Source organism: Pyrgilauda ruficollis, unplaced genomic scaffold (genome assembly GCF_017590135.1).
Source record: "Pyrgilauda ruficollis isolate IOZ18807 unplaced genomic scaffold, ASM1759013v1 scaffold96, whole genome shotgun sequence".
Classification (NCBI taxonomy): Eukaryota; Metazoa; Chordata; class Aves; order Passeriformes; family Passeridae; genus Pyrgilauda; species Pyrgilauda ruficollis.
The window spans coordinates 1,169,195-1,195,178 of record NW_024531710.1 but is presented as its reverse complement, the minus strand read 5'-3'; the positions used below and the strand labels follow the sequence as shown (position 1 = coordinate 1,195,178).

Below are 25,984 nucleotides of genomic sequence, written 5' to 3'. Positions count from 1 at the left end.
AACCCAAGGACTTTCCAATAATCCAGAGCACACCCAAAGCAGCAGCACCACTGGCTGGACACACCTGGGGAACAGCACTCCAGGCATACACAACATCAGGATTTGTGCTCCTTGCCTCCTACCAACACATGGCTGGAGGGACACAAACCTATTTAAAACTGGAACCATATGGTGGTTTATGACTTTAGAGTACCTCTTATGCATATTTAATTTAAAGGCACGTGAGCCACATGTTTCATGAAGCTAATGGCCACACTCCAAGTCAGATCCTCAAAACCTGCACTTCAATTTGCTTATTCTTCACAAATCCTTTTCCAGCATTGGACACAAAACTCCTGCTTTTTGTAGAGCTTTATCCAACTAAGCCAATGTGGGCACATCAGGAAGTGTCTGGAGATCTAACAACCACTTGAAGCAAAGCAAAGCACATCTCTTTAATGTGTTAGCACCCAAAATATTCTGTGCTGCACAGGGATCCAGCTGCAGGGAATGAGGAGCAGGTAAGGTGCTACAATAAACAGCCAGGACTCCAAAATACACAGTGGTTAAGATGCATGTTTGTCTGAGAGAGATTTCTCAAATCTGAGTATCTAGAGGACATATAAACCTTTCAAACTGCATTAAACAAGCACTTCTTGCTGTATTAGTGGAATCACTTTGCCCCAGGTGCAGAATGTGCTGTGTCCAGCAGAGTAGGAAGGCAGAAACAAGAGCAAGTGTGACCACCATAACCATGCAGGCATGCAGCACCCTAGAATATTTTCAACCATGAAAGAGGTTCAGAAGTGAGAGAAAGCCTTATTCAGTATAGTGGATCACACATCAGATGAAGGCTAAGTCCAAACAGAAATTGTTAGTGTGATCTGATTTTACCTGGAGGCAAATCCCATTGAGACAGGGTCACAAATCTTGTGTGTGGCTTTTTTTGGGATTCAAGTTTGCATAAATATTACACCCCACCCTTTCAGACTGTTTTAGCACAGTCATGGAATTTCTAATGAGCTGAATAACCCTTCCTTCTGTTGAGAAATTTAATGGTATATATTTTTCTTATTTACTGCTACAAACACCAGCTCAGCAATTTATTTCGTGATCTGTAAATTTAAACCAGTCATTTTTTCCCTGGTGAGCCTGAATACATAAATTTTTTAGGCAGTGCAAACTATTAACAAAAGAAAAATCCAATGTTTCACAGTATGAATGAAAAGAAGGGTTTTGGATCAATTATATTTTGTAATAGTTTTGCAGGACTTCTTGTGAGTAAGAAGAATTTCTAGTAAGTGGCAAGGATCTATTGTAGTGAACCCTGTCCTCCCTCAGGGCAATTCTTTATTCAAGCCAGGCCATTAGCAAGGGTAAATCAATGTTATCAGCTCACACACACTGACAGCTTGTGTGGTTCCCACTCCCCCTTCCTCCCCCCACATTAGGTTATATTTTTATGCTCTCCAGGGAAATTCAATTAACAGTGTCAGTCTCCTCCTCTCAGCCCACGACTGACACCATCAGGGCTCTTTCGGTGCCCACTGACATGTAAGATGTGTCTGTGGATTTCTAACTCCCAGGTTAACAAGAGAATTCCCATCCCCTCCTGCAAATGACCATGTATGATCTGTGCTGTAAACACTGCAATGGTTACTGAAATCAATCCCTCCTGACCTTATTGATCAGGACGCTCAGATAGAAAAATACTTCTCCAGTGGGAGGTAAATGTTTTGGGGGTAAAACCCCAAATCAACAACAAAATAACCCATGTCTATGAATACTATCAAATTTAGTTTTTAATTCCCCACTGCAGACTCAACAGCCAGCAAAACCATGTAAGCAATTAATGAGTAACACTTAGCTGCAATTCACATCTCATTTTAAAAAATCTCAGCAGATGACTACTAGTAAAAAGCCTGGATACAACTCCACATTCCAAAGAATTTCCAAGGATTATCTAGATAACTTTCAAACAGATTCATCTTCTCATCATAGTCATCCAACAACATGATTTCTTTATTTTGAAATCAATAAAAAATGAGTTTTTCAATAATTAATGGAAGCACTGTAAAATGTGAAAATGGCACAACTCTTTCAAACACACTCTTAAGCTTGATGAGCAGCTCCAAGGCACCCCCAGAAAACAGGTGAGGAGCCCGTGCATCTCAGGCAGCCTCCAGCATTTAAAAGCATATGCCATTAACAATTGTGTTCTCCACACTGACCAAGCTGTGAAAAGCATCAACCAGAGCTCTCATTTTCACAAACATCAACTCTGAACCACAATGATGCAATCCCCTCCTCAGATTTCATTAATTTGGTTTCTTCCAGAACTAATTTTCATTATGTCTTGATTACAGATAAGAAAGATAAGTATTTTCTAGTGGCTGAAGAGAGAGCAGAACATAATGTTCCAGCTGAAAACCCAAATACTGTGGTCTTAATGGAGCAAAAAACCACATTGCAAGTCAGAAAGCACTGTGGCAGCAGACTGACAACAAGGAAATAGGAAAAAAGATGCAAATGCAGTGCTATGAATTAAAAAAAAAAAATCCAACATTTACCATAAAGTAAAACATGCTCTGCAATCATATCACCTTAAAAAAGTCAAAACTGTAGAAATAACCCACACACATGCCCATCGTACCTTCCTCCTCCAGTGAAGACCCACTGACTCTGTTGAACTCTGGCAAAACTCAACAGATTGGTGCTCCAGCAAACCTGGATCCAATTCTTTCCTCTGTTTTCTGCTAATTGGTTTGGGCCCTCATTGTAAAAGCTGTTTGTGGGTAAGCACTACAAGCTAGATGACTGAAGTGACCCAGGTTAAAAACAATCCTCATGAAAATACAGGGGGAAAAAGTGAAAAGTGTTATAGCAGACACTGCTTGTTACATAGAGGTCATTTATTCTTCAACATCTCACATTAAAGATTCCCAAATCCACACTGATGAGACTTGAGGGCAAAACAATTTATAGGTCAATCATAAGTCACAATACCTCTTTTTCCAGAATCCGAGAGATCTCTCCTAAAGTCCTGTCCAGACCAGGAACTTTGTGGTTCCCCAAGGAACAGCTATCCTGCATTTGGAGGTGCTTCAGAAGGTCTTTTGCTAATCGCTGTAACCTTCAACAGAAAACAAAGAGCAGTTAAAGCAAAAAGTGCCTTATTAACCTACATCTTTGTAATGAACCTCTGGTAACAGTGAAGGAATCATGAAAATCTATGTTAATGATTGTTATCATCTATTCTGATCAGCTTGCTAAACATCCAAGCAGATACTGTCAGCTTGGAGTGACATTTCACTATCTACTTTTTCAAAGAAACAGGACAGATATAGAGCGAGCAGTACAGCCATAAAGGTGCTTTATTAGCTGCATTTGTTTCTGCTGTTTCCCTATTCCCCTTCCACAGCTCATCCTCCTAGTTTTTGCCATCCTCATTTTCAAATTATTTCACCCTATTTAAGATGAATAAGGGAAATGGAACAGCAGGACCACTTGGCTGATTTCTTATAGGCATCATAAAAGAAATGGCTCTTCAGGGTTATTTGAATAAGGGAAAAGCAATGGTTCTGCAACCTACCTCAGAAAGGGCATTTTATTAACAAGGGTCAGTAATGAAGACAAAATGCAGAGGTGGGAGTGACGTAGACACACACATGGGTTGGGTTCCATTTCACTTTTACATATCTGCACTGGGCTGTTCACCTGTGCTCTCCTGCTCAGCACTGAGGGGAAACACCCAGTGCCAGGGCACAAAATACAGCAGTCAAAACACTGCCAGAGTTCATCCTTCTGTGCCCTGACTGTGAAGGTGCAGTGGGAGCAGCAGGGCAGAGGAGACAAGGCTGCCAGAGTCCCTTAGCTGGAGACTGGGAGCAGTCAGGAGGAGGTGCCACTCTGTACCTGCCATGCATTTGGTGCCACTGCCTCAGTGTCCCCTCCTGCTGCTCTGAGTGACAAGGCTCACGGCTTGCTGGACCTTTGGTTTCATCTACTGGGCAACCTGCACTGAGGTGGGACAAAGCTGGCAACTGAGCAGGAGGAGTGGCAGTGACACTGCTGGGACTGGAAGTGTGCACACAGAAATCTAGAGGAAGGAAAAAGAGGGGAAGGGTAACAATGCTCATCAGAAAATGGAGATGTCAGGGTTAAAGGGCCAGAAGGCATTCACAAAGTGACCACAGAGTATTGGAAAAGAAAAAGATTACATTAACCAGTCTCCCAGAAGTGAGACAGGAGATGGAATGGCTGGAGAATGTACCACAACAGTCACACTATATTAAAAAAAAAAAAAAAAACCAACAAAAAAACATATCAGAATATTAACCAACAGTCACCCTATATTAAAAAAAAAAAAACAAAACCAAAAAAACATATCAGAATATTAATTTGTAGAAGAATAGAGAGTTTCCACTTAATCAAGAGACAACAGGTACTCTGTGTCTTCTCTTTGAAAAAATTAGGAGCTTCATTAATAGCTTTCAAGACATGCTGAAGATACATATATGTTCTTGAAGTACAAATAAAAATGATTTGTAGAATTTTGAGTCTTGGACTTCTTATCATCTGGTCAGCTGAGCCCACTAATATACAACCAGGATTTTTCTATGACAAGAAAAATAAAAGTAGATTACATCCCGATGAGATTTTTTTGCACTGCTATTTCCTCTGTGGAAAATGAGGTTGGAGGAAACCTCTGTCTATCTCCATAAGCCACAAGCTAAAATGGGAAACAAAACTAGAAGCCAAAGCCCAAATAACTGCAGGACTTGGACAGTAAATCAAAAGACCACAGCACCAATGAGAAGTGGAACTGCTGCAGTCCACAAGCAGAGTATTTTCACAGAGTGGGATTTAGAATGGCTATTGCCTTGGCAATATCCTAGCACATGAAGCAAAAAATACTTTATTTCTTTGGTATATCTACCCAAATTCTATTATTAAAGCCTATATAAAGCCACCACTCTATATTGTAACTTCATCTGACAAAAGACAGCAAGACAGGTTTCCATTTGCTTCATTTAACATCACAGGAATGGAATTCCACCAGGATTAACCACAGAGGCTGAAGAAAGGCACTCCCCTAATCTCCATCAGGCATCAGCATACAAAATGTGTAAGGATTATCAAAACACTACTCATAGGACTCAAAGAGAACATAATCATATTACCCTGAGCCTTCAGCTGACACAGCTAACACAAGAGTCTTTCTCTTCAGTCTGTTAAGATGCTCCCTAAGTTCAGTTTCTGTCCTCACTTTAAAAACAACCTGTACAGTACTAACTCCACAGGAAAAGCTTCCAGCTCTCCATTTCTTCTGAAAGTCTTTCTGGGTACTTTCAGCAAAATTCAAACTTTCTAAGTGTGTGTTCAGCATCATAGAGTGAGGAACTGGAATAATGAATTTCCGATTCTGCCACAATAAAGAATTACCTCTTACATCCTCATATCCTTCTGCAGGGGTTTTTTTGCCAAAACCAGTCAAAGGTGCTGTGTGATCACATGGGGAGGAGAGGGGAAATAAAACCTGTCTCCTCCCACCCCGTGAGCCTTGGAGAAATTATTTCAATATCCTCCATACTGACTTCTTGGCCGTGTCAGAGAAATAAGAATAATTTTTGGACTGTTTCAAAGGACTAGAAATATATGTAAGAAGACTTGTGCTTGGATGCAGAATTTGCCATTGCTAGGAATGGATTTGGAAAGAGAGAGCTCTTTGTACACACTGGACTCCTGGCACACTCCTGGTATGCACTGGGGATTACTGGGACATGGCATCCACACCTGATCCAGTGACTCTGGAAAAATACCATTGAATCCAAATCCAAACATTTCAAGACAATTAATTAGTCTTCCTTCTGTCCCCCAATTTTCACTCCTCCAATGCTTACTAAGCCATACATGGAATGATAAATAATTGAAACTTTACTGTGCAGGATAATAGAGAAAGTTAATGTTTTTTCTTCTTAAATTATTTACATCTCACTTATTAAGGTTTTAGTACTCCTCACAAATGGATAATTCAGAATGTAAAAGAAATATCAGAAGGATATAAGGCCCTGATTTGTCTTGGAACACTACCATAATGTAAACTAATAAATTGTATGTTCAGCAAATACAAATACAGTATCTGATCTTTATTCACTGCAAATGGGAAAACAAGGACTATTCATATAAAAGGTTTCTAACATGGGCTAAATACTTTTAGCAGGTTTAATATATTATGCAGGCCAAAGGAAAAAGATCTGTCAGTATTTCTAGGCTACATTTAATGTCCAGAAAAACCCAAAAAGCCTTGAAATAGTGGCATCAATGTATCCAGCACTTGCAGATTTAACCCGATGTCTCGGCGGCACTGATGCCCAAGGAAGGATGGGTGCGGCCGGGCAGCTGTGGGGCACTTCCCCAGGGAAGGAGCGGATTCTGCTCCAGGAGTCCTGCCCGGGCAGCCCCGCTGCCAGCCGGACACACGGCCACGATCCCGGACACACGGCCGCGATTCCGGACACACGGCCCCGCTGCCAGCCGGACACACGGCCACGACCCCGGACACATGGCCACGATCCCGGACACACGGCCCCGCTGCCAGCCGGACACACGGCCACGATCCCGGACACACGGCCGCGATCCCCGGGACACACGGACACACGGCCCCGATCCCGATGCCGGGACACACGGCCCCGCTCCCCCGGGACACAGGGCCCCGATTCCCCGAGGCAGCCGGTGCCAGGGCCGGAGGAGCGGAGGGCGGCCGTGGCAGCTCCCGCCCCGCCCCGGGCAGAGCCGCGGCATCCCCAGAAGCTGTGCCCGGCCCCTGGCCGCTCCCCGTGCCCTGCCGTGTCCCGGCTCTGGCCGCTGCGGGTGCGCCGTGGCAACAGCGCCCCAGAGCCGCACACAGCCCCCAGCACTGCCAGACACAAACCAGCTGCAGCTACGTACAGCTTGAAATGGAAATCTGAAACAGGATTAAAAAAATCCTAGAAATACTATTTTCTCAATACATTTATTTGCATTCCCATGAGAATGTTTTAGCTATTTTCCGAAGAGGAAATCCACCGCGTGCCTAATCATACCTGTTATTTATCTTGTTTTAAAGTTTACCTGAATTTTATTTCATTTACATTCTGGCTCTTCTACAGTTTCCATAAGGTTTTGGAAATTAAATTTTGTACAAGTACTTCCAGTTTCAGAGATAGTCTGTTTTTTCCTCAGTAATCAGTATTTTGGGACAATATCTTATAACTGGCCTACCTGGACTCTAAGCCTTCTGCACCAGGAAAGCCTACAAGGTGAGTTTATCCTGTGAATACCTGATATATTATAATGAAAGAAAGAAAGGAAGTACTACATCAGTACAGACATTTAGCTTTGGGCTTCTGAAAGAACAAACCCCACACTACATTGCCATCTCCTCTGCAGCAGACTCTTACATGAAATAATATTTCTTTTTCTATCTCCTCTTTTTGTGCTGCAGTCTGCTTCCAGGATAAGAGTGGTTCCAATATCCATACTATTGGAAGTATCCCTTTACAGTTAAAATCAAAAGAGAAATGAAAAGAATACATTAAAACAATTCCTTCTTATGTGAGGAGAGACTAGTTAAAACATTAGAACAAAACTTCTCCCCCTGCAAACCTGCTAATTCCCTTCAGGCATATGGCAATCTTTCATTACTTTCGTTTCCCTGTTGTATTGAAGGATGACAATTATACTTTGCTACCTGGATATTTAACACTTCTTGTCTCTGCATTAGAAAATATTAAATAGATGAAAATAACCCTCTAACTTCGTGAAAATGTTTTCCTTCCCTTTTCAAAATGTGCTTTGATGGACACATGAGAATGCTCTAATGGACACCTGACATACCTTTTGCCATGTTATCCCAGTACACGGGACAATAAATAATTACCCAGATCAGTTCCCAGAGAATATGAATTAATACTACAAACCCACCAAGAGTCCACCAGCACCTACAAAATCACTTAAGTGCCACCAGGGACCAACCAGCAAGTGCACTTGAGAAAGGCAGAGAGCCACACCTGGCTTCTGCAGGTGACAATGTCCACAGTCCTTTCCTTGAACGTCCCTCTTGGCAAATGAAATAGAGACCAAAATACCTATCCAACAAGGCAATATTTGGAATTATCCCACCCTTCTCCCTAATGTGCACCATTTTTAAACAGATACTAAAAACCCAACTGTCCCAGCCATGTTTTAGAAGTCATTTCTAAGAAAGAACTCTAACTTAGAGTCATTTACAATCCCAGCCATGAATCAGTGCTGTACCACTGAAAAGGGATACCACTGTCTACCATAGCAGGATAAAGCCTGTCTGCTTATTGCTATTAGTGTAGTACCAGTGTAGAGCTTAGAAAGCACTTGGATCAGTGCTTCCTTAGTGCACAAGGTTTTATAAATCTGCAAACCTTCAACTCGTAAGAACCACTGAAACAGTCTATCAGTTGCATCAGGAAATCAGTGGTCTCATAATATTAAAGTGGCCTAATCTTAAAGGTGATCTAAAAAGGCTTTTTACCTGCCAAAGACTAACTCTGGTTTCTGTCTTTCTTCTGTAACAACTGACAACATGACTAAGAACTAAAATCAGATAAGAACTTGCATTCCATAAGTGGTTCTGGTTGTGAAGACACTCTCAGTTTGGGGGTAGAGGAGTGGATAAAGAAATGTGGTATAAGAAAGGAAGCATAAAAGAAAGATATCTTTATTTAATTCTAGAACACATTGCTTCTGTTAAGCAAATAAATAAACTTACCAATTGTGTCCCACCTCAAACAGATTTTTAAAAGGAGCTTCTCCATTTTTAAGCTCCACAGCCCACTAAGTCAAAAGATATTTTCCGTTCATTCCGAATACCTCAAACCTTGCCTTGGGAAAGACAAAAAACTCTTGGCATTTGTTTTGACCCGAAGACTGCATTTAGCACCCAGACTTTTTATTTTTACCCCCTTTACTCTGTGGTGGGACTTTTCCCAGTAACTGTGCAGATCTCCTGAGAGCTGTGCAGACTCCCAGCTGGCAGCAGTTGGCTCAGCCAGGTTGCACCCAGCCAGGCAGAGGCACAGAATCCCCGGCACACGGTGTACTCTGCCTGCCTGCACAGCTTCTCAAGGTAACAATGCCTCAGACCTACTGCTGTTTGTTTCTCTGTGCTGACTCCTCTTCCTGCTGGCCTTGGAGAAGTAAGATCCCCTACTTAGTTCTGTGTTTTCCTATTATTTTTCTCTATATTAAGACTACATTGTGTCATGTTAATAGATACAGTCTGGGCTAAAACTCTTGCCTCATAAAATTTCTTGCCCTCTCATCCTTTCTCTTACAGAAAGGGATAATACTTCCCCATTCTTCTTCCCTTTTCTAATATGTGTTGTGCAAAGTAAATACATTCTAACAGAAATAAATGGGCTTCTGGTTGACTCACAGATACTCCTCTACTTAAAAAGCCAGTTCAGACTTGAGCTCCCGTTTTTACCCCCTTGATTTCAAAGAAGCTCACAAATATTTAAGCCCTCAGAGCAGGTAAAAAGTTTTGTAGTTTTGGAAATAACAATTACTATGGTCCCTGAAACTGTATTTTAAAAATTTAGATGTAAGCAGCTGATAGATCTGTAGGTTTTTACATGAAGACTGCAAAGAGACCTCCCAGACTGTGATGGAAGTGAGCTACACAGTGGTCACCACGAGCTCACACCTGAAAGGGCACAGCCCTACTGGAGGCAATAAAGAAAGAAACTAAAAAAGCAGATGGAGCAGAAGATTCTGCCTGAAAGCAAATGAACAATTAATTACATAAAGAGAAACGAAAACTGTAAATTCAGGATCAGTCAAAAGACTTGAAAGCATTTTTAAAAAATTTAAAATCCGATTTTCTCTAGCACTACAATTGAGACAGAACTGACCAAGTTACATCACTGATAATCTCAGAATTTAACACAGAGACACGAGAGCTTATTAATATCTTCACAGTCAAATGCACACATTTCTACTTTCTGATGACTAGAACTTAATTTTTTATTTTCTAGCAGCAAAGAAAAGCAAAACACAAAAGCTACAAATCTGGAAGTCTCAATATACCATGAAATTAATCTTGCAAATGGAAGTGCTGATGACCAAGAAACGAAGCAAACTCTTTCCCATGTGTTTATGCAGGTGTGCCATCTGCTGGAGATGGGTCATTTTCTTGTGTCAAACTTCAGTGATGGATTTTTATTATTTCAAAATACATCTACGATTCAGCAGCAGTTTTCAAGCTTCTGAAAAACCTAAGTAAAATATACTTGCATACAGGCTAGCTGCATGTACATCAAGGAGGTCTAACTGCAAGGATCTGAACTGCTTAACCACCAGCAACTTGTACAAAATGCCAGCTTCCTCGGCAGTTTATGAGCGATGGAAACAACCACAAAACAGACAGGATCTGGTACAGGACCTCAGTTTGAAGACAAATGTCCCCAATCTGAAAGTTATTACAACTTCAGGATGAGCGTTTTTGACTCCAGCTCTTGAGACCTCCCCTTGACTGATGCTGCAGAGTCCCTAAGCCCAGCTACCAGTAAGGCACACACACCATCTGCCCACTGGGAGTGGATGTCTCAGGAACACTAAGAACAGGGCAGGCTGCATAATCCTCTTTACTAATCTGTTTGTTTCCCCTCTTTTGGCTTAGGAGTCTCTTGGGCTGGTTGTGCTTTCCTAGAGCTGCAGGAATGCAGGTAAGCTGTCAGGGAGCACCTGTGGGAACCCTGCCAGGAGCTCCCCACATCCCCCTGCATGCTGCATTAAGAACATTGGGTCTGGTTCCTCTAGAACCTGGCTCCAGCTTTCCCCTGTGCTCCCTCGTCCTGGTACCAAGGAGACAGCAAGCAATCACCATCCATCTTTTCCACGCCATTTGTGACACTGTAGATCTCTATAACATAACCCCATAAGAACTGCTTCCCATTATCACATTTTCCTCCAGGAGTAGTAGTAGCTTATTTATTTCCTGATACATAAGACATACCTGAAATCATTACATATTTCCCTTTCTGCTATCTCTGAACCTTTAGCAATTGTAGCTTATCTGTTCAGAGACAAAGAACTAGAACTTCACATCCTATTCAAAAGATGTAAATGACCCAGGTATTTGTACCTGATGACATTCTCTGTTCTCCCTTGTTTCTAAGTAATTGTAGCAAAGGATTTTTATGAGCTGCTGAGTATTGAGCTGATATTTTCCAGGAACTACCTATCCCATCTGCAAATTCAAGGCCCATACTTTTTATGTGAATATATAACAGTGTTCTGTCTTCCCCCTCCATTGGGTAGCACTCAATATACACTGGATTTCACCTGCCATTTTACTGCCTGCTCACTCACTCTCTTCAAAATTATCATTCAGCACCAATTCTTGTCCCTACTGTCCTGAATCTCTGCATGAACATTGCAATGTCCCCTCACTGCTGGCCCTCTTTTTCCAAGTCATTTGAGAACATGCTGACCATCACAGAACTGCAGAACTCTACTGGTAACATCCCTGTTCTGCCAAGGACTGATGAAACTCAACTTCTTTTCAATTTCTTAACTGTTTTGCACTTAAACTATAGCTGTATAGTTTCTTTTAAAATCTTAGGTAATAGACCTTATCAAAATCATCTTGGAAATCCAAATATTTTTCATCTTTTCCCAACTGGTTTCAATGGAATCAGAAAACAAAAGCTGAGCAATTTTCACTTTCAAACTAAGCAGAGGAATTTGTCAGTGATCACAGATCTTGTTTTCATCTAACCATCCAGCTGCTTTCATCTGTGCCTTATAATTGACAATAAAAAGGTCTATTCTTTAAAAGCTCAATGTCAGCCTAAGACATCTGTGCATTAAAGCATCTGTGTTTCCACACCAAGAACTTTGTTTCTCATCAAATGGAGGTCAAACATAAGATTTCCAATCCCAGAATTCCAGCTGAATTTTCACCCATCAGTCTTAAAGTACAAGACTGGAACCTTCTTGTTTCCAGGTAGGAAAAAGTTAAGTGTATGTTCTCTTTACTATAGCAGGACAATATAGAGGTATGATATACAGGTTAAGATATACAGTGTCTTCAAAAAAAGGACACATTTCTTGTCTTTATTGTATTTATTGAAGTCTGACCTTTTTTATCAGAGACTGATCTGTAACTCAGGATGGCAACATGCCCCAAACTGGGGGAACCTTCCACACCTGCTCCACCAGAAATTTCAGGGGCACTTCTGTGACAGACAGGGGAAAAAAAGCATATGTCTAAAATATATAGAGATAAATGCTTACTTGGCTTTAAATGGTGAATCAGACGCAGCATTTTTTGCTTCCATCAAGCTCTCATATTCCTTTGCCCTGGAGGAGAAAATATTCATTATTATTGACTATTGTCTAAAGCATACAGGATGTCATAACAGCAAGAGAGTTCAAACCTCTGGGTTTTTCTGCTTCATAGTAAAGCACAGCATTCCTGTCAATGCTGCTCTGTCATAACCCATAATCCACTGGTGCTTAACTACTGGCCACTGGCCATTAACAATTTATGATTAACACCACTACTTTAGAAAATCATCAGTACACAAAAGGTGCATTTAAATTGACTTTTCAAACAGTAGAAAATTTCACAAGTGATATATACAGCTGTAGTAATCTACTACCTATTATAAAATGATTAGTGAAATAATGCTATTAATATTATGAAAAAATATAAATAATATTGTTATATAAAATATAAATGACTTAGACATGTAGTGCAGACCAGATTAGTACATCAGAGAGCTTACAATTAACATACAAATAATTGGTTGTATTTGCAGGCACAGGAGCATTTTTTATGTAACTACTGACTGTAGTGTGAATGTTAACTAATGAATGTTAGGCGAGCAGCACAGAAACACCTCCACCAAGGACTCCTTTACTGCTGGAAAGAGAAACACGACCTCTTTAGTCCCTTAAAAGTATTGTTTACACTGGCCATGTGCCAAAAAGCGGGAAGAGAGAGACAAGACCTTTTTCCAGCGCTTGTTTTCACTCCAGCCAGCCTGTGCCAACAGGTGAAATCCGTGAGTCACTCCTGAGCAAGGCAGGACTCACAGCAACAATCCTGCACCCCATTTCTAACAACACTCATGTAGAGCAAAACTAATCCAGGCACTGCAGTGATGCAGATGCATTTCTCTCACATACATATATTAAACCTTTCTTTATATTTTCTGTTCACCCAAATGGCTCAAGTTTCCCAAAGCTACTCAGATTTTCCTTTCGCTTGCTTTGCCATTGCAACTTAAGCTCCACACAAATATTGTTACATCACCACCAGCTCTGATTTGTGGGTCATTAATGAAGTCATTAATCACAGCTGACTTTAGTATTAAACATGAAGGTGAGATTCCTTTATTAACCTTTTGCCTTCTTTGCCAGAAACAACACATTTCAGCTTCTGTACAGGCAAGTCAGTCAAACTTGAATTATCACCCCAAACCCCTGTTAGTAAATGCACAAGGCTGGAATGCTTTAAGTCCCCACAAAGCCTGGACCAACTACCTGCTAAGCACACCCCTGATGCTTCCACTCAGCTTTCACCAATCCTGCTTTTCCTGTGTCACTCTCCAAACATCCTCCTGCTAGCAGCACATACAGGATAACCTGAGATAATTCACTTACCTATATATCAGTTGTTACTGATAGCACAAATTAAATGGCTTAGGGTTATAAATATAATTAATAAGCCTAACAAAACTTCTCAACACATCTAATATCCCATTGATCACCATTTGTCCCCTCATTCACCTCTGCCCTTCATTGCTTTGATACTGCAAGAGTGATTTAAGATGTGGAAACTCAGGAGTGCAACAGAAACCTATTTGGTTGCAGTTCTTATTTTTTTTCCAGTTTAAAATATCACAACTTCCTAGAAACTGAAATGAATGTGACATTTCAAGTGCTGAGGTGTAAGGGCATTCATTGTAACTACTTATTTTCCTAGAGAAGAGCTGCAAGTATGTAGTAAAACATGATGTGTAGATAATCTGCTAACACCTATGAAACTCTAAATTAGCAGCATCAAAATACCTCTGCTTTATGTTGCTACTGGACATTTTTATTAGTAAGTCTTTTGTGCTAACATCAGAAAATCTTCTATTTAACTCTGAGTTATCTTCAAGGACAGCAAAGCCATTGAAAACTCTAGCCACCCTTTAAAAGTGAAACCAAGCTTAATGAACATGAACTTAATGTCTCCTCAATATAACTTAGATTTTGAAACTTACACCATATTTTTCAATACTGCATCACCATTGTAAAATGATGGCCCTTTATTACTGTTTTAATCACAATTTTTGATGACAAATATGCTGACTCACACAGCAGTCTGACACATACAAACTCAGAATGTTCTGAAAAAGTTTTTCTCCAATTTGTGCCAACAATAAATTATTATTTCAACTTGCATTCCAAGGTCTGACAAATCTTTGACTAAATTCAACAGAAACCACCCTAGAGAAATAATTAAAACTGGACCCAGAAACTGCATGAAATCAACAGGTGATATGAATAACTGCATCCTGAGCATCCAGAAACCTGAAGAACATTATCCAGTTCCAACAGTGATGTTCAGCTAGGGGATCTGCTCATCCAAAGAAGAGAGCAGTCAGAAGCAATAATACACCCTAATAGTGTTGTGGTTTTGAAGGCTGATGTGCCTGCTTGGACTAAATGAAACATCTCACTTCTACTGTAGCTCTAAAAATCTGTGCAAGCTTTTTTCTCTTATTTGAAACCTTTCTTGCTTAAAAAGGCAGAGAAGATGTGTAACCATGGCTCTTACCTAGGTGAGAAGTATTTTTAGAGAGAAATGCAAAAATATGCTACAATATTCAGCTGAGCATTAACCTGAGCTGGGGACCATTCAGCCATAAAGAGTGACACTGCCAGTTCATGATATAATGATGTCCTGCACATCACACTGATTTGCAGATGTCACTTTTTAGACTAAGAACAAATTGCATGTCTGACAACTCACTTTCCACTTGAAGATATTTTTAACTTTCTTCTTGTTGTGACAGGCAAAAAAATGATTAAATTTAGTCATGGGATTTGACACTACAGCAGGCTGACTTCTATTTGTTGATTACTATTGATTTTCTTTGATACTTCATTTAAAAATCAATAGCTAGAAAGAAAAATAGGCATGGTTTACACAAATTTAAACATACTATTGTATGCTAGAAGAGGCTACAGTTTTGGCAGGGCACTGGCATCCAATTATGAGAAAAGCTCTTAACAGGTGAAACCAAGGGCTCCAGATCGATACTCAGTTTTCTTTCTCAATCAGAGAAAGTGGCCATAAATTAGGCTCATCAGTGTTATTTTCAAGACACTCCCAAAGCAAATACTTTTACATTTTTTTCAGCCTTCCACTGCACTCACACTAGAGGACAGAAGGTAAAGTTTAGAACAAAACTTAGAAAAAAATAAAAATAAATTGCTACTACCTGGAGTTCATCCGTGCCTTTAGCTTTTTGGCTTTCTTTTTAATTTTCTGTTTCTCCTCTCCATCTTTTAAGGGTTCCACAGGAACAGAACTCTCAATCACAATGTCCACAATGTACTTTTTTAATGACAGGTGCTCCTGCAGAAAATAGTAGAATAATATTTAATGGTATAGTATGTGATGGAGATCATAGATTATCTTCCCAGGAAAAAGAACAGTGTTAAATATTTAACTGAAGGTTATGAAAATGAAGCCAAATTTTAAAATAAATCTTGGGAAAGAGATTATTTTACACTGGAGAGAACAAGCTGTGCATTTTCTAAAAAGGGAGAAAAAATATTAAAAGAAGAACAATAAATACTATGCCTGCTTTTCAAGGAATGGTTACCTAACAAGTATGGACTCCAAACTGACATTCTCTCTCTCTTCTGAGCTGCCCTTTACATCTACAGAAAACCTGCCCTACCAACATAACTCTTTAAATGAAATAAGCTAATTTTGGTTTTTATATTAATTCTTCATCAAAATCTAAATGTCATTAAAATATATGGAAATGTATTTTACTATTCACTACTTACAACATTACCATTCATTAATACAACTATTACTTTTCCTCTCACATTAAAAAACTTGCATTTAGGCAAAATATTGGTAAAATTTCAGTTCCCTACAGAAGAAATGCTAAACAACCACTTCAATGCCAGTTATTAGAACAATTTGCACAATTTTTAATATACTGAGGTTTGTATCTGTTTTCTTATAAAATACCAAACTTATTATGAAGTACATGTCACCACAGCTTATTAAGATACCTTATCCTTGAATATTATTATGCCCACAATCAGATGTGGTTATTCTTTCCCTTTTGGTAAGTACCCTTAAAATTCAAAGAAAAACATGACATGCTAAAAGAATTTATAGACAGTATTTTCCAAAAAACAACCTATATTTTCTTTCATTGATTCAGGAAAATACTGTGCCTATTGAAAACAAAATAAATCTCAGTGAAATTTCCTGGAAAAAGACCATTTAGTTCTTGGAAAGCAGTGCTACGTGGTATAACCTAGGAATATATATCTGGTGGAAACAGTAAATGAAATATCCATTTTAAATCATAGGAATGCAAAATGAATACTGAATTAGAAGGTCTAATTCTACTGAATGAGTACTGAACATAAGAAATCTAACACTACAGTCTAAGCAAATTCTAAAGGTAATGCTGACTTTCCCTTTGCTCCTCTGCCTACCTTGGTAAGTCCCAGCACACCTGAAGAGTCTTCCTCAATGAACTGTCCAAGTTGTTCAAACCACACACATTGCCACAGGTTGCTATAGTTGCTGGGACGGTAATTTTAACAGCTTTTCTAGGCATTTTCCCTGCCCTTAATATTCTTCGTTTAGTTTTAGCAAGCAAAGCTCAAAATAAAACCTTCTCAGGGTACCTCCAGAAGCTGTGCCCTTGGAGCACCATTGCTATGTGTTAGTTCTCCAACAAGCTGCTGCAGTTCAGAATGAACCATCCCTGTCCTGGTAATGAACCCCCAGCTCAGTTCTGTCTTATGAGAGAGATGTATCCCTCAACACCCTCTTAAAAATACCTTTTGCACTATTTTTCTTTTTAAAACCAGAAATCCAGTCCTTAGGTTCAAGCTGCACAGGAAACAGGTGGGTTGGAGTTTGACAATGCTAAGAAAAGGAAGGGCTTCCTCAGAAACAGACCATGGCACTGCTGCTTTGCTACCAGGCTGCAGGGTACTGATCCTGTGACATCCACTGAGAAAGGTATTTATGAATGGTTTCCATGGGATTTGGTATGACCACCCCTGCTTTCCAAAGGTACAGCCCAGCACCTCCAGGAGCCACCTCAGGTCTCTCCGGTGAGCTGCAGTACGGTAACACACAAACGAACCAGGGCTGTCACTGTGCTTCTGCACCTCCGTTCAACACTGCAATGGGACACTGCTTCATCCCATCTTCACACTCTCATTGCTCCAAAGTGACAGCAGAGTGGAATAAAGTTCCCACTGCACTCTGGCATGGCCACCACACCACACCAGGGCAGCTGTGACCATGGGGTCACACTTGAGCTGGGTACAAAGCAAGGAGACAAAGCTTTGCACCCCCTGCACAGACACTCATCTCTTTTTTCGTCATCTTATCTGTGATTAGCTGCTGACTTGAAGAGAACTGTAGGGTTCAACAAGCACATTCATGCCCCAGGCTGTGGGGCCAGGAGAGCACCCAAGATGGTTGCACACATTTGCTCACAGGAACTGGAGCACCTCTGTGCACCATGGTTCTCAGCGTTCTCAGCTTTCACACGGGGCAGTGTGGATTAATATCAGACTTCATCCATACAGCTCATTAAAGTCAGACCAGAGTAATAATCCCTTGTGTCACAAAACCAATCTCCCTCTGAAGGTACAGATCAAAGCCTGAGATTATCACCGTGGGCAGATCGACACCATTCAGGTGTGAAACAAGAATAACAAATAGCTTGGGATTGGGTGACAACTGGCACCTGAGGAGAACTGCTGCTACACCACCCTCCAGAGCAGGGGAAACATATTTATCAGTGTGTTTTATTGAGCTCCCACCAGTTACCTGAAAAAATTGAGGTTTTAGAATCCACTGAGTCACAGTGAAGTACAGGAAGTCCAATACTTTAAATAATTAAACTCATAAGTAATTTCAGCTGCGCAGCCATAGTTGGGCAGGGGAACACACCACAGAAATGACAACCATCGGAGCATAAAAGGGAATAAGGCCAGTGCAGTGTTTTCAGGGCAAACTTCTGTCATTCTTTCATTTAAATAAGAATTAAACTCATCAGTTTGGGGTGGGTGTATTTCTAATAAATGTAATGCAGGATAACAGGGTGATCTGGACACTTCTTTCTGAAAGCCTTTCCCTTGTTTGCAATTATTATTTTTATATAAGTAAATGCTAAGTGCAGTCAGAATATCTGAGATTAAATTAATTTATCCTCTCCATAAAAGCATTCTGGGTTTATTCTTATGGCAACGTGAGGGGTCATCACTGGTCAGGTCCTGTGCTAGGCTGAGCACATTCTGGCCCCAAATCCTCAGATATTAAACCACCAGATCTTTGGAGAATTTAGGCCATTATAAATGCAAAACATTGTAAGTAGAGGCTCTTTTTTAATGGAAGCTGCTGTTATGATCTGTATTCAGCCTACCAAAAATTTTCAGTGCAGTTTTAGTTTCAGCCATATCAATTTTAGCTGTGCAATTTCTCTGAAGCTCTGTTTTAAAGGCTTATATACAATATACTAATTTTGCCAGGTCTGTCCTAACAGAACACTTTTCATCTCAGGATTAAACCAGAGCCAGTGATGATGGTCATTCCGTGTCAGACTTCTGCCATCATTTTTCATACTTGATACTCATCCTCTGAGCTGCACAGCTGAGATCAGCAACATCACAAAGTAAGGTCTCAGCTCTCGTGAAGGTGACAGAATCTGTGCCACAAGAGCAGGCACTGCTCTGTGCTGGGATGTACAGCTGCAAGATAAAGAAACAAGAACTGAATGCTGACATGGATTTCTTCATGGTCACCTCAGTGTGTTCCTCTCTGCTCACGTGAAGATGGCTCAGTGACCCATTAGAGCAGAAATACTCCTGCTCCTTCTCTCCTGTGTTATTGCCATGCATTCTCCAAAGCTAAGAACTACTGTTAAAAATCCCAAGGTATCCTGTACCTGTCTCAGGGGGAGACCCTCAGTCTCCAGCTGAAAAAGCCATGAAGCTAAAGTAAGGTAGTAAACATCCATCATCGGATATTTAATGGTATTTTGTACAGACACATGTTGTTATTTAAATTTTTACAGAACACAGAAGTAATTTTTAGAACAACTGACATAAATTTCTGTAAAAGTTTCCGTACTTTATTTACAAACAAGGTGATAAAGACTAATATTATTGCCCAAGTAAAACTGCAGTCACCACAAAGCAGACAGAAATTAGAATATTTACAAAAAATTTCTTTGCTATTCCTTCCTTCTCCCTCCATTCTCAACTGTTCTCACTTTTGGTCAAGTCACTGAAAATCCTGAAGCTTTCCAAATGCAACAGATGGGCCTCCTCTACAAACTGCATGAGAAATGGAGTTGCCAAAACCATTAAAGCTAAAGCTAATAAGGTCACCCCTGAAGTCACATTCTTGCTGGTTATTGCCTAGTCTCCTTCATCTGCCTGAACCAGAAAATCCACCCTGTTAGTCTCATATCTTGAAGTTGATAATTTTAGTTGACTAAGCACTTCTTATAACCAATGTTTCCTCTGTTTCTCACATGACATGTTTATACTACAAGAATAACAGCATTATAATCAATATCCCCTGAAATAAAAGTAATTTTTTCAGGCTCCAGAATGAACATAATTGCAAAGTTTTCCATGGACAGTACAGCAAATGCTACAAAATGCTGAAATGCTATATAGCTGAGCAGGGTCCACTTCTGCTTGGATGAGGAAAACCATACCTTAAACTGGATTCTGAACCTCAGTAATCTGCATAAAATACAACAGCTGCATAAGAAATTTCCCAACTGACATCCTCTTCATACAATAGCCATTCACAAGACCAATATTCTCCAGCAGCTCTCCCAATTTACTGTCCTAATTACAGCAAGAACACCCATGGATCTGTCCTTGGCAGGTGAAACCTTGGATATGTATTTATCAAACCAGAACACAACTGCAAAATTATGTTCCTACCCCATTTTTTCCACTATGACACTTCTTGGCTCTGTGTATTACATATAAGTTAGTATTCATTTCACTACTCAGAAAATATTAATAGGAACTTTATTAAATTGTGAAGCATGCCAAACAGAATTCTTCCTAACAAAATTCCCTCCTTCTAAAATTAGAGGTAACCATAACACAAATACTTATTTCCTGTTCCTTTCTTTTTAAGTCAGTGTTGCCTTTTCATGAATTCTGCCTGGGGCACGCCTGCACAGGCAGGACAGCATTGCAGCAGAGCCAAGGAGGGCAGGAGAGCCTGGCTGTGCTGGTCCCAGCTGCAGCTGCTCTGTGCCATCCCTGGCCTCCCCAAGCACAGAGTTCCCCCTAGCACAGGCAGGGACAGGAGCCTCTGGGATCCTAGGAGCAGGCAGGAGAAGGCAGGAGCAGCAGCCAGGGTAGCAGGGAGCTGCTGGCACCTGCTCCAAAGCCCAGGGAGGCAGCACTGCAGGGGGATCCTTGTCCAGCATGGGGCAGGGCAAGGCCTGGCAGTGCCACGGCCACCCAGGGCGTGACCAGGGCTCCTGACCTGGGCTCCATCATTTATAAACTCACCAAGTCACAGATCTGCAAAACCTTCCTGCCTATTGGACTTTCACCCAAAAAAACCAAGCCAAAATGACCTTGCTGAATCTCAAAGAGTTTGTAGGTTTTTTCCCCTCTGTTATTTTTTCATTTTCATTCCCTTCTGTATTTCTGGATTCTGGCCAGAACTGAAGCAGAAATGCCAGAATACTGTAAGGCTGGTTATTCTGTTATTTTTGTATTCTTTCCAACCTTGAATCCCCAAGTTCTGAAAGAAAAGGCATTCTTATAAGTGTTCTAACCCAGTTCTGCAGACCAAGGCAACTTGAAAAACATCTGTCTCCAGCTATTTAGCTAAACTCAGTCTTCAGAACTTCCAAACACTTGTTATTACTTGCCCTCTCACATCAGCATTAAAATATAAGCATGAGGAAGACTATAAAGAAATACTTGTAGTAGCTTATTTCACATAATAATAGCTGTCATTCATTTACCATTTTAATATAGAAAATATATATATCAAACTGAGTATTTTCCATAAAGGTAATGTACATAAGGAATATATTCTAGCAAATCAATAGGTAACTATTCTGAAGCCTACATATATCTTTTGGATTTACATCTCTACCTGTTTCAAAACAAACAATATCCTGTAACTGCAGAAAATAATTTAAAAGTGTTTTCACTATTTATTACCAATGTCAGGAATAATGGTTTCTTACTTGTCTATATAATCACTTAAGTGATATATTTGCCAAATTTTGAAGAGTTTTTTAGGGTTCAATTCTAAATCACATTACCACAGGAATATTTGTTCATGATTTTACTACATGTTTCAACAGAATTACTCACTATTTTATTTTTTCCTCATAATCTAGGACAATATTTAATATGGAAAACAGATGCTGAAGCAGTCTGTGAGTTACATCAAAAGCACACTTCAATTTTAAACAATGACAGCCTGAAACACAAACGATCAGTAATTCTTCATTGTAAAGAGATCAAATACTATTACAGGACCACAAGTGATCATCCACTCCAAAATATGAAGAATCTTAAGATGGAAGGTATTCCTTATTAATGTGAATAAAGAAGTGTTACTAGAGGTGCTATATGTAGAAGAAACAGGTTATAATGTAATGAATTTTCAAATATTATTTTCTCAAAACCAAGATTTTCATTATTCACATTTCTATGCTAGACTGTACTTTAGAAGATGAGTTCAGAGCACTAAAAAACTTTTATTATTCATTCAAACTGAAGAGTAACCTTTCATTGCACAAATAGGTTTTCCTTTACATCTGGGATGTAGTTTTTTTTTTCCATGAGGGACTAATCCTGCTTTTCAACATACCCAAACTAAAAACTATTTTTACTGCTGACAGTGACTGCACCTTCAGTCACCTTGCTTGTCCATGGATTCAATGACATGACAGTCTGCCATTAAGACAAATAACAAATAATGGTCTTAATAGCAGCTTTAAGTATTTTTTCAGATTTTTAATACCATTCCCACTTGTCACTCCAAAATGTGGGAACAGAAGGCAAAGTGAAGTTGTCTCTTCTGTGTGATGAGAATTCTGCATCCTGGCCATGGAAAGCATCCCTGCAGATGAGGGAGGAAGGCTGGAAGGCACTGACTTTATCATCTGGCTGCAAGGACAGCTGAGAGAAAGGGGAGATCACAGTGCAGCTGGGCCTGCCAGCAGCAGTTTCTCTGACTGGTTGTGGATATTGGAGATGCCCAAGCCAAAAATAGGAAGGGTGCAGCTGCTAGCAGTGATCTATCACAATTAAAGGCACAGCCAATAAACGATTAATCTCATATGTTTTGACAAGAAAAACAATACTTTATAATAAATTAAAAGTAAGAAGCTATTGCTCTGCAAAGTACAAAAAACTGGAATTGATGTATGGGGTACTGAGAGACCTTCTGCAAGCTGCAACATGGATTAGACTTCATAATCATTGATTTTCATGACAGTGTCTTCTAGGACAGAATTATTCACAGAAGAATGACATGGCCAGAACTCCTGGACTGAAAGGACCACAGGTACCCACCATGAGGTATGAAATATCCATAAACAAAAATGAACCACAGATGCCTGGCATAATTCCACTCCTCTAGAAACACATAACTCTACACTAAAAAACATCCTTCCTTCCTCAGGAAAAAAAAAAAGAAAATTGAGTAAAGCCAACTCAGCCAGAACCTGAGGCTTTACTGGGATGGGGAGTTCTTGTTTGCAAGTGATTTACAGATTGTTTCCCCTGAGCAACAGAGAAGAAAAATGGGCTACTGTTGGAGAACTATAATAAGATGCCAAGAAAAAAATGAACCTCCTATGAAGTCTGTGGATAAAGCAAACAGGAATATTGTTCTACATATGACCAAAACACATGCACCACTATACAGCCCAGAAATGGCTGCAGTACCACCAGAGCTGGGCCAGGGCCATCTCCCTGTCCTGGAATGGTCATAATGGAGCAGCCAAATGCCAGGAGAGATGAAGGGCAAACACCAGGGCACGAGCCAGGCTCGACACACTGGGCACTGACCAGAGCTGTGGCCGCCCCTGGATCCCTGAAGTGCCCCAGGCCAGGCTGGATGGGGCTTGGAGCACCCTGGGACAGTGGAAGGTGGCCCTGCCACGGCAGGGGTGGCACTGGAGGAGCTCCAAGATCCCTTCTACCCCAAACCAGCCTGATTCTGTGAACACAGGTAGACATGTAACATACATCTGAATGTTCCGGAATAAAAAAGAGAACTATTAGTTGTGTCTAATGGTTTTTAAAAGCCACATACCCACAGGTACAGACCTCTCAAACTCCTCTATTAGATGAAACTAAAAACGTGACCCTGTTTAGTATTGTTATTTTCCATTTTGCTTAATCGTATCTTTTAGATAGGCTACCAAAGGAGTTAATAAAACACTATACTTCATTTAAATACAAGAACTTGAAAACAGTCTGATTCAGAAAGGAAAACAAAAGCATTTTTTCAATACTGCAAAGGCTAAAGCAACAAAACAATAGTGATATATAATTTAATTGGAATGAAAACATAGTGTATTAAAAAAAAATAATTAGCAAAATCCTGGCACCACCACGTGTCTAGACAAGAAAAATCCTTGTAAATACAGATGAAGAGCAGCAAGGGTCAGACATTAAGCTATTGCCACATCTTTTTCCCTCAGTAGTTTCCTCTGCAAGAAATAATGGAAGCAGCACACCCTTCTAGGAAAACAGCTTGATTTCTTTCAGAAAAACAACTCCTCACTCCTAAAATCTAAAAACCTTTCAGAACTTCCAAGTGCTATGAACAGGAGCTCTGGCTGCAAAGCTCACCTGGCTGGCACAGCACAGCCCTGCCTCGGGCTCCCAGCACACCCAGCCAGGGCTCATGGCTTTCCCTGGGGCAGCTGCCAGCACAGGAGGCACTCTGTAAATCAGAGCTAGGCAGAGCTGGGCCAGGACAGGCTCCCACTGCAGCCCCAGCTCCACAGGGAGCTTTAGTCACTGGCCAGCAGCTTTTTTCAAAGGAACGTGTGTGGGCTCAAGCAACCAGGTCTTTATATAAATCCTCACATTTTAACGCTGTCAGTCTTCAGACAAAAATCACCTCTCTGCTCCATCATGGGATTACATTTTCATTTGATCTAAATGCACCTCTTAGAAGTCCTTTGTTGCCTTTATATAATGACAATAGAATCAGTTTTCTCTCCTGATAAGAAAAAGCACATTTTTCACATATGCAAACAACAGTTCATTAATATTCCTCCATCCTTCTTTGGAATACATAAAATTGTAGCATGCACCTTATATAAATTAACCAAACCCTGCCAAGTTATCTATTGCATCTGGTTTTTAGAAGAGCTTTTCACTTATTAGAAACATTCATAGACCACATGGAATGACATGATTTATATTCTGAAAGTCCCTTTAAACCATGGCATTTAAAGGCCAGGAGATACAGAGAGAGCAGGGACAATGGTTCAAAGGGAGCCCTTGAGTGTATTTCTCCAAACAAACCAGGAGAGACAAGAAAGGCAAAGGCAAAAGGGAAAGCAGAGGGGCATAAAAGTGCCTAAAAAGTGCCTGTAGCTCCTAAAATCTAGGAGCTACAAGTAGGAGAAAATGTCTACAAGGTCCTTGCAGAGACTCCTCAGCCTAATGAAATGACCAGGTGTTGTCCCATGGCTCTTGCAGGCACCTTTTCAGTGAGGCCTTTGTATCACACAGGCTTTCATTCAGCAAAGCAATTAGTCAGGACTACCAACATACTAATTGATTGCAGTGAAGTCCATGAAAGCAAATTGCTTACACTGTTTACATCCTTTGCTGAACTAAAAGCAAGGTGGATGTTGAGAGAGGGGACGGGAAATCAATAGCACAGAAAATGGCACTGCAAAAGCAGGCGAAGCTGAGGGTTTGATGGAAGCAGGCAGGCACTTAAGCAGAGAGATAATGCAGGCAGCACGCTCTTACTGCACTGGAGATAATGCTGAAAGGATGTGGGCCAGTGGGAGCACTGAAAGCTTCAGAAATATACTGAAGATGACTTTCAGCCTGCTGCCAGTTTTACCACCTAGGTGAATTAATGTATCTACAAGAAGACAGGCAAAAGTAAAGTCACAAAGGAAGTAACCAAAGTGAACAAAGCTTAATTTACTTTTACAGGATAACCACTGTTAGAAAACCAAGAGCTGCTTGCTATAAGAGAAAGCTACAACTGTTTCAGCTGGAGACTAATAAAGCCCCAAATGAAGAAAACCCAAAAGGCTGATGTGCAATAAAGCTGCCACACAATCTGAGAATGAACTTCTAGGCTTTTTCATTTTTGTATCTTCATTCGCAGCAAAACTATTTTCTTTGTACGTTTCCCATGGACAAATGAATTCACCTTCCTGACGGTCTAATCCCATCTGTCAGCTCCTGAACCAGACATGCTGGAATTAAGCACAATAAGCACTTAATGCCAAACCAGTGGGACATTGCTCCAACATGAAGTCTGCTTTTACCTCTGAAAATGTCTCTAAAATGACAGAATTTATAGACATTACAGCGAAGAGAAAACCCCTAGGATACAGCAGCTTCTTTTTATTTCTGGCAAGATCAACTCCTACCACCCAGCTGGCCCAGAGGAATCAAGTGTCCATGACCATTAAGAAGTTTTTAACTTTTTGCTTACAGTCAA

General features: G+C 40.4%; 1 protein-coding gene across 1 annotated transcript in view; it reads right to left on the bottom strand.

Moving 5' to 3' along the window:
• SCAPER (S-phase cyclin A associated protein in the ER) overlaps nucleotides 1-25,984 on the bottom strand; it is a 135,718-nt gene that overhangs the window by 63,428 nt on the left and 46,306 nt on the right. Inside the window, exons 21-23 of the mRNA XM_041489801.1 lie at nucleotides 15,498-15,634; nucleotides 12,295-12,360; nucleotides 2,986-3,112 (exon numbers count right to left, since the gene is read on the bottom strand). Coding sequence (XP_041345735.1) covers nucleotides 2,986-3,112; nucleotides 12,295-12,360; nucleotides 15,498-15,634 — 330 coding nt within the window. The remainder of the gene's footprint in view (nucleotides 1-2,985; nucleotides 3,113-12,294; nucleotides 12,361-15,497; nucleotides 15,635-25,984) is intronic.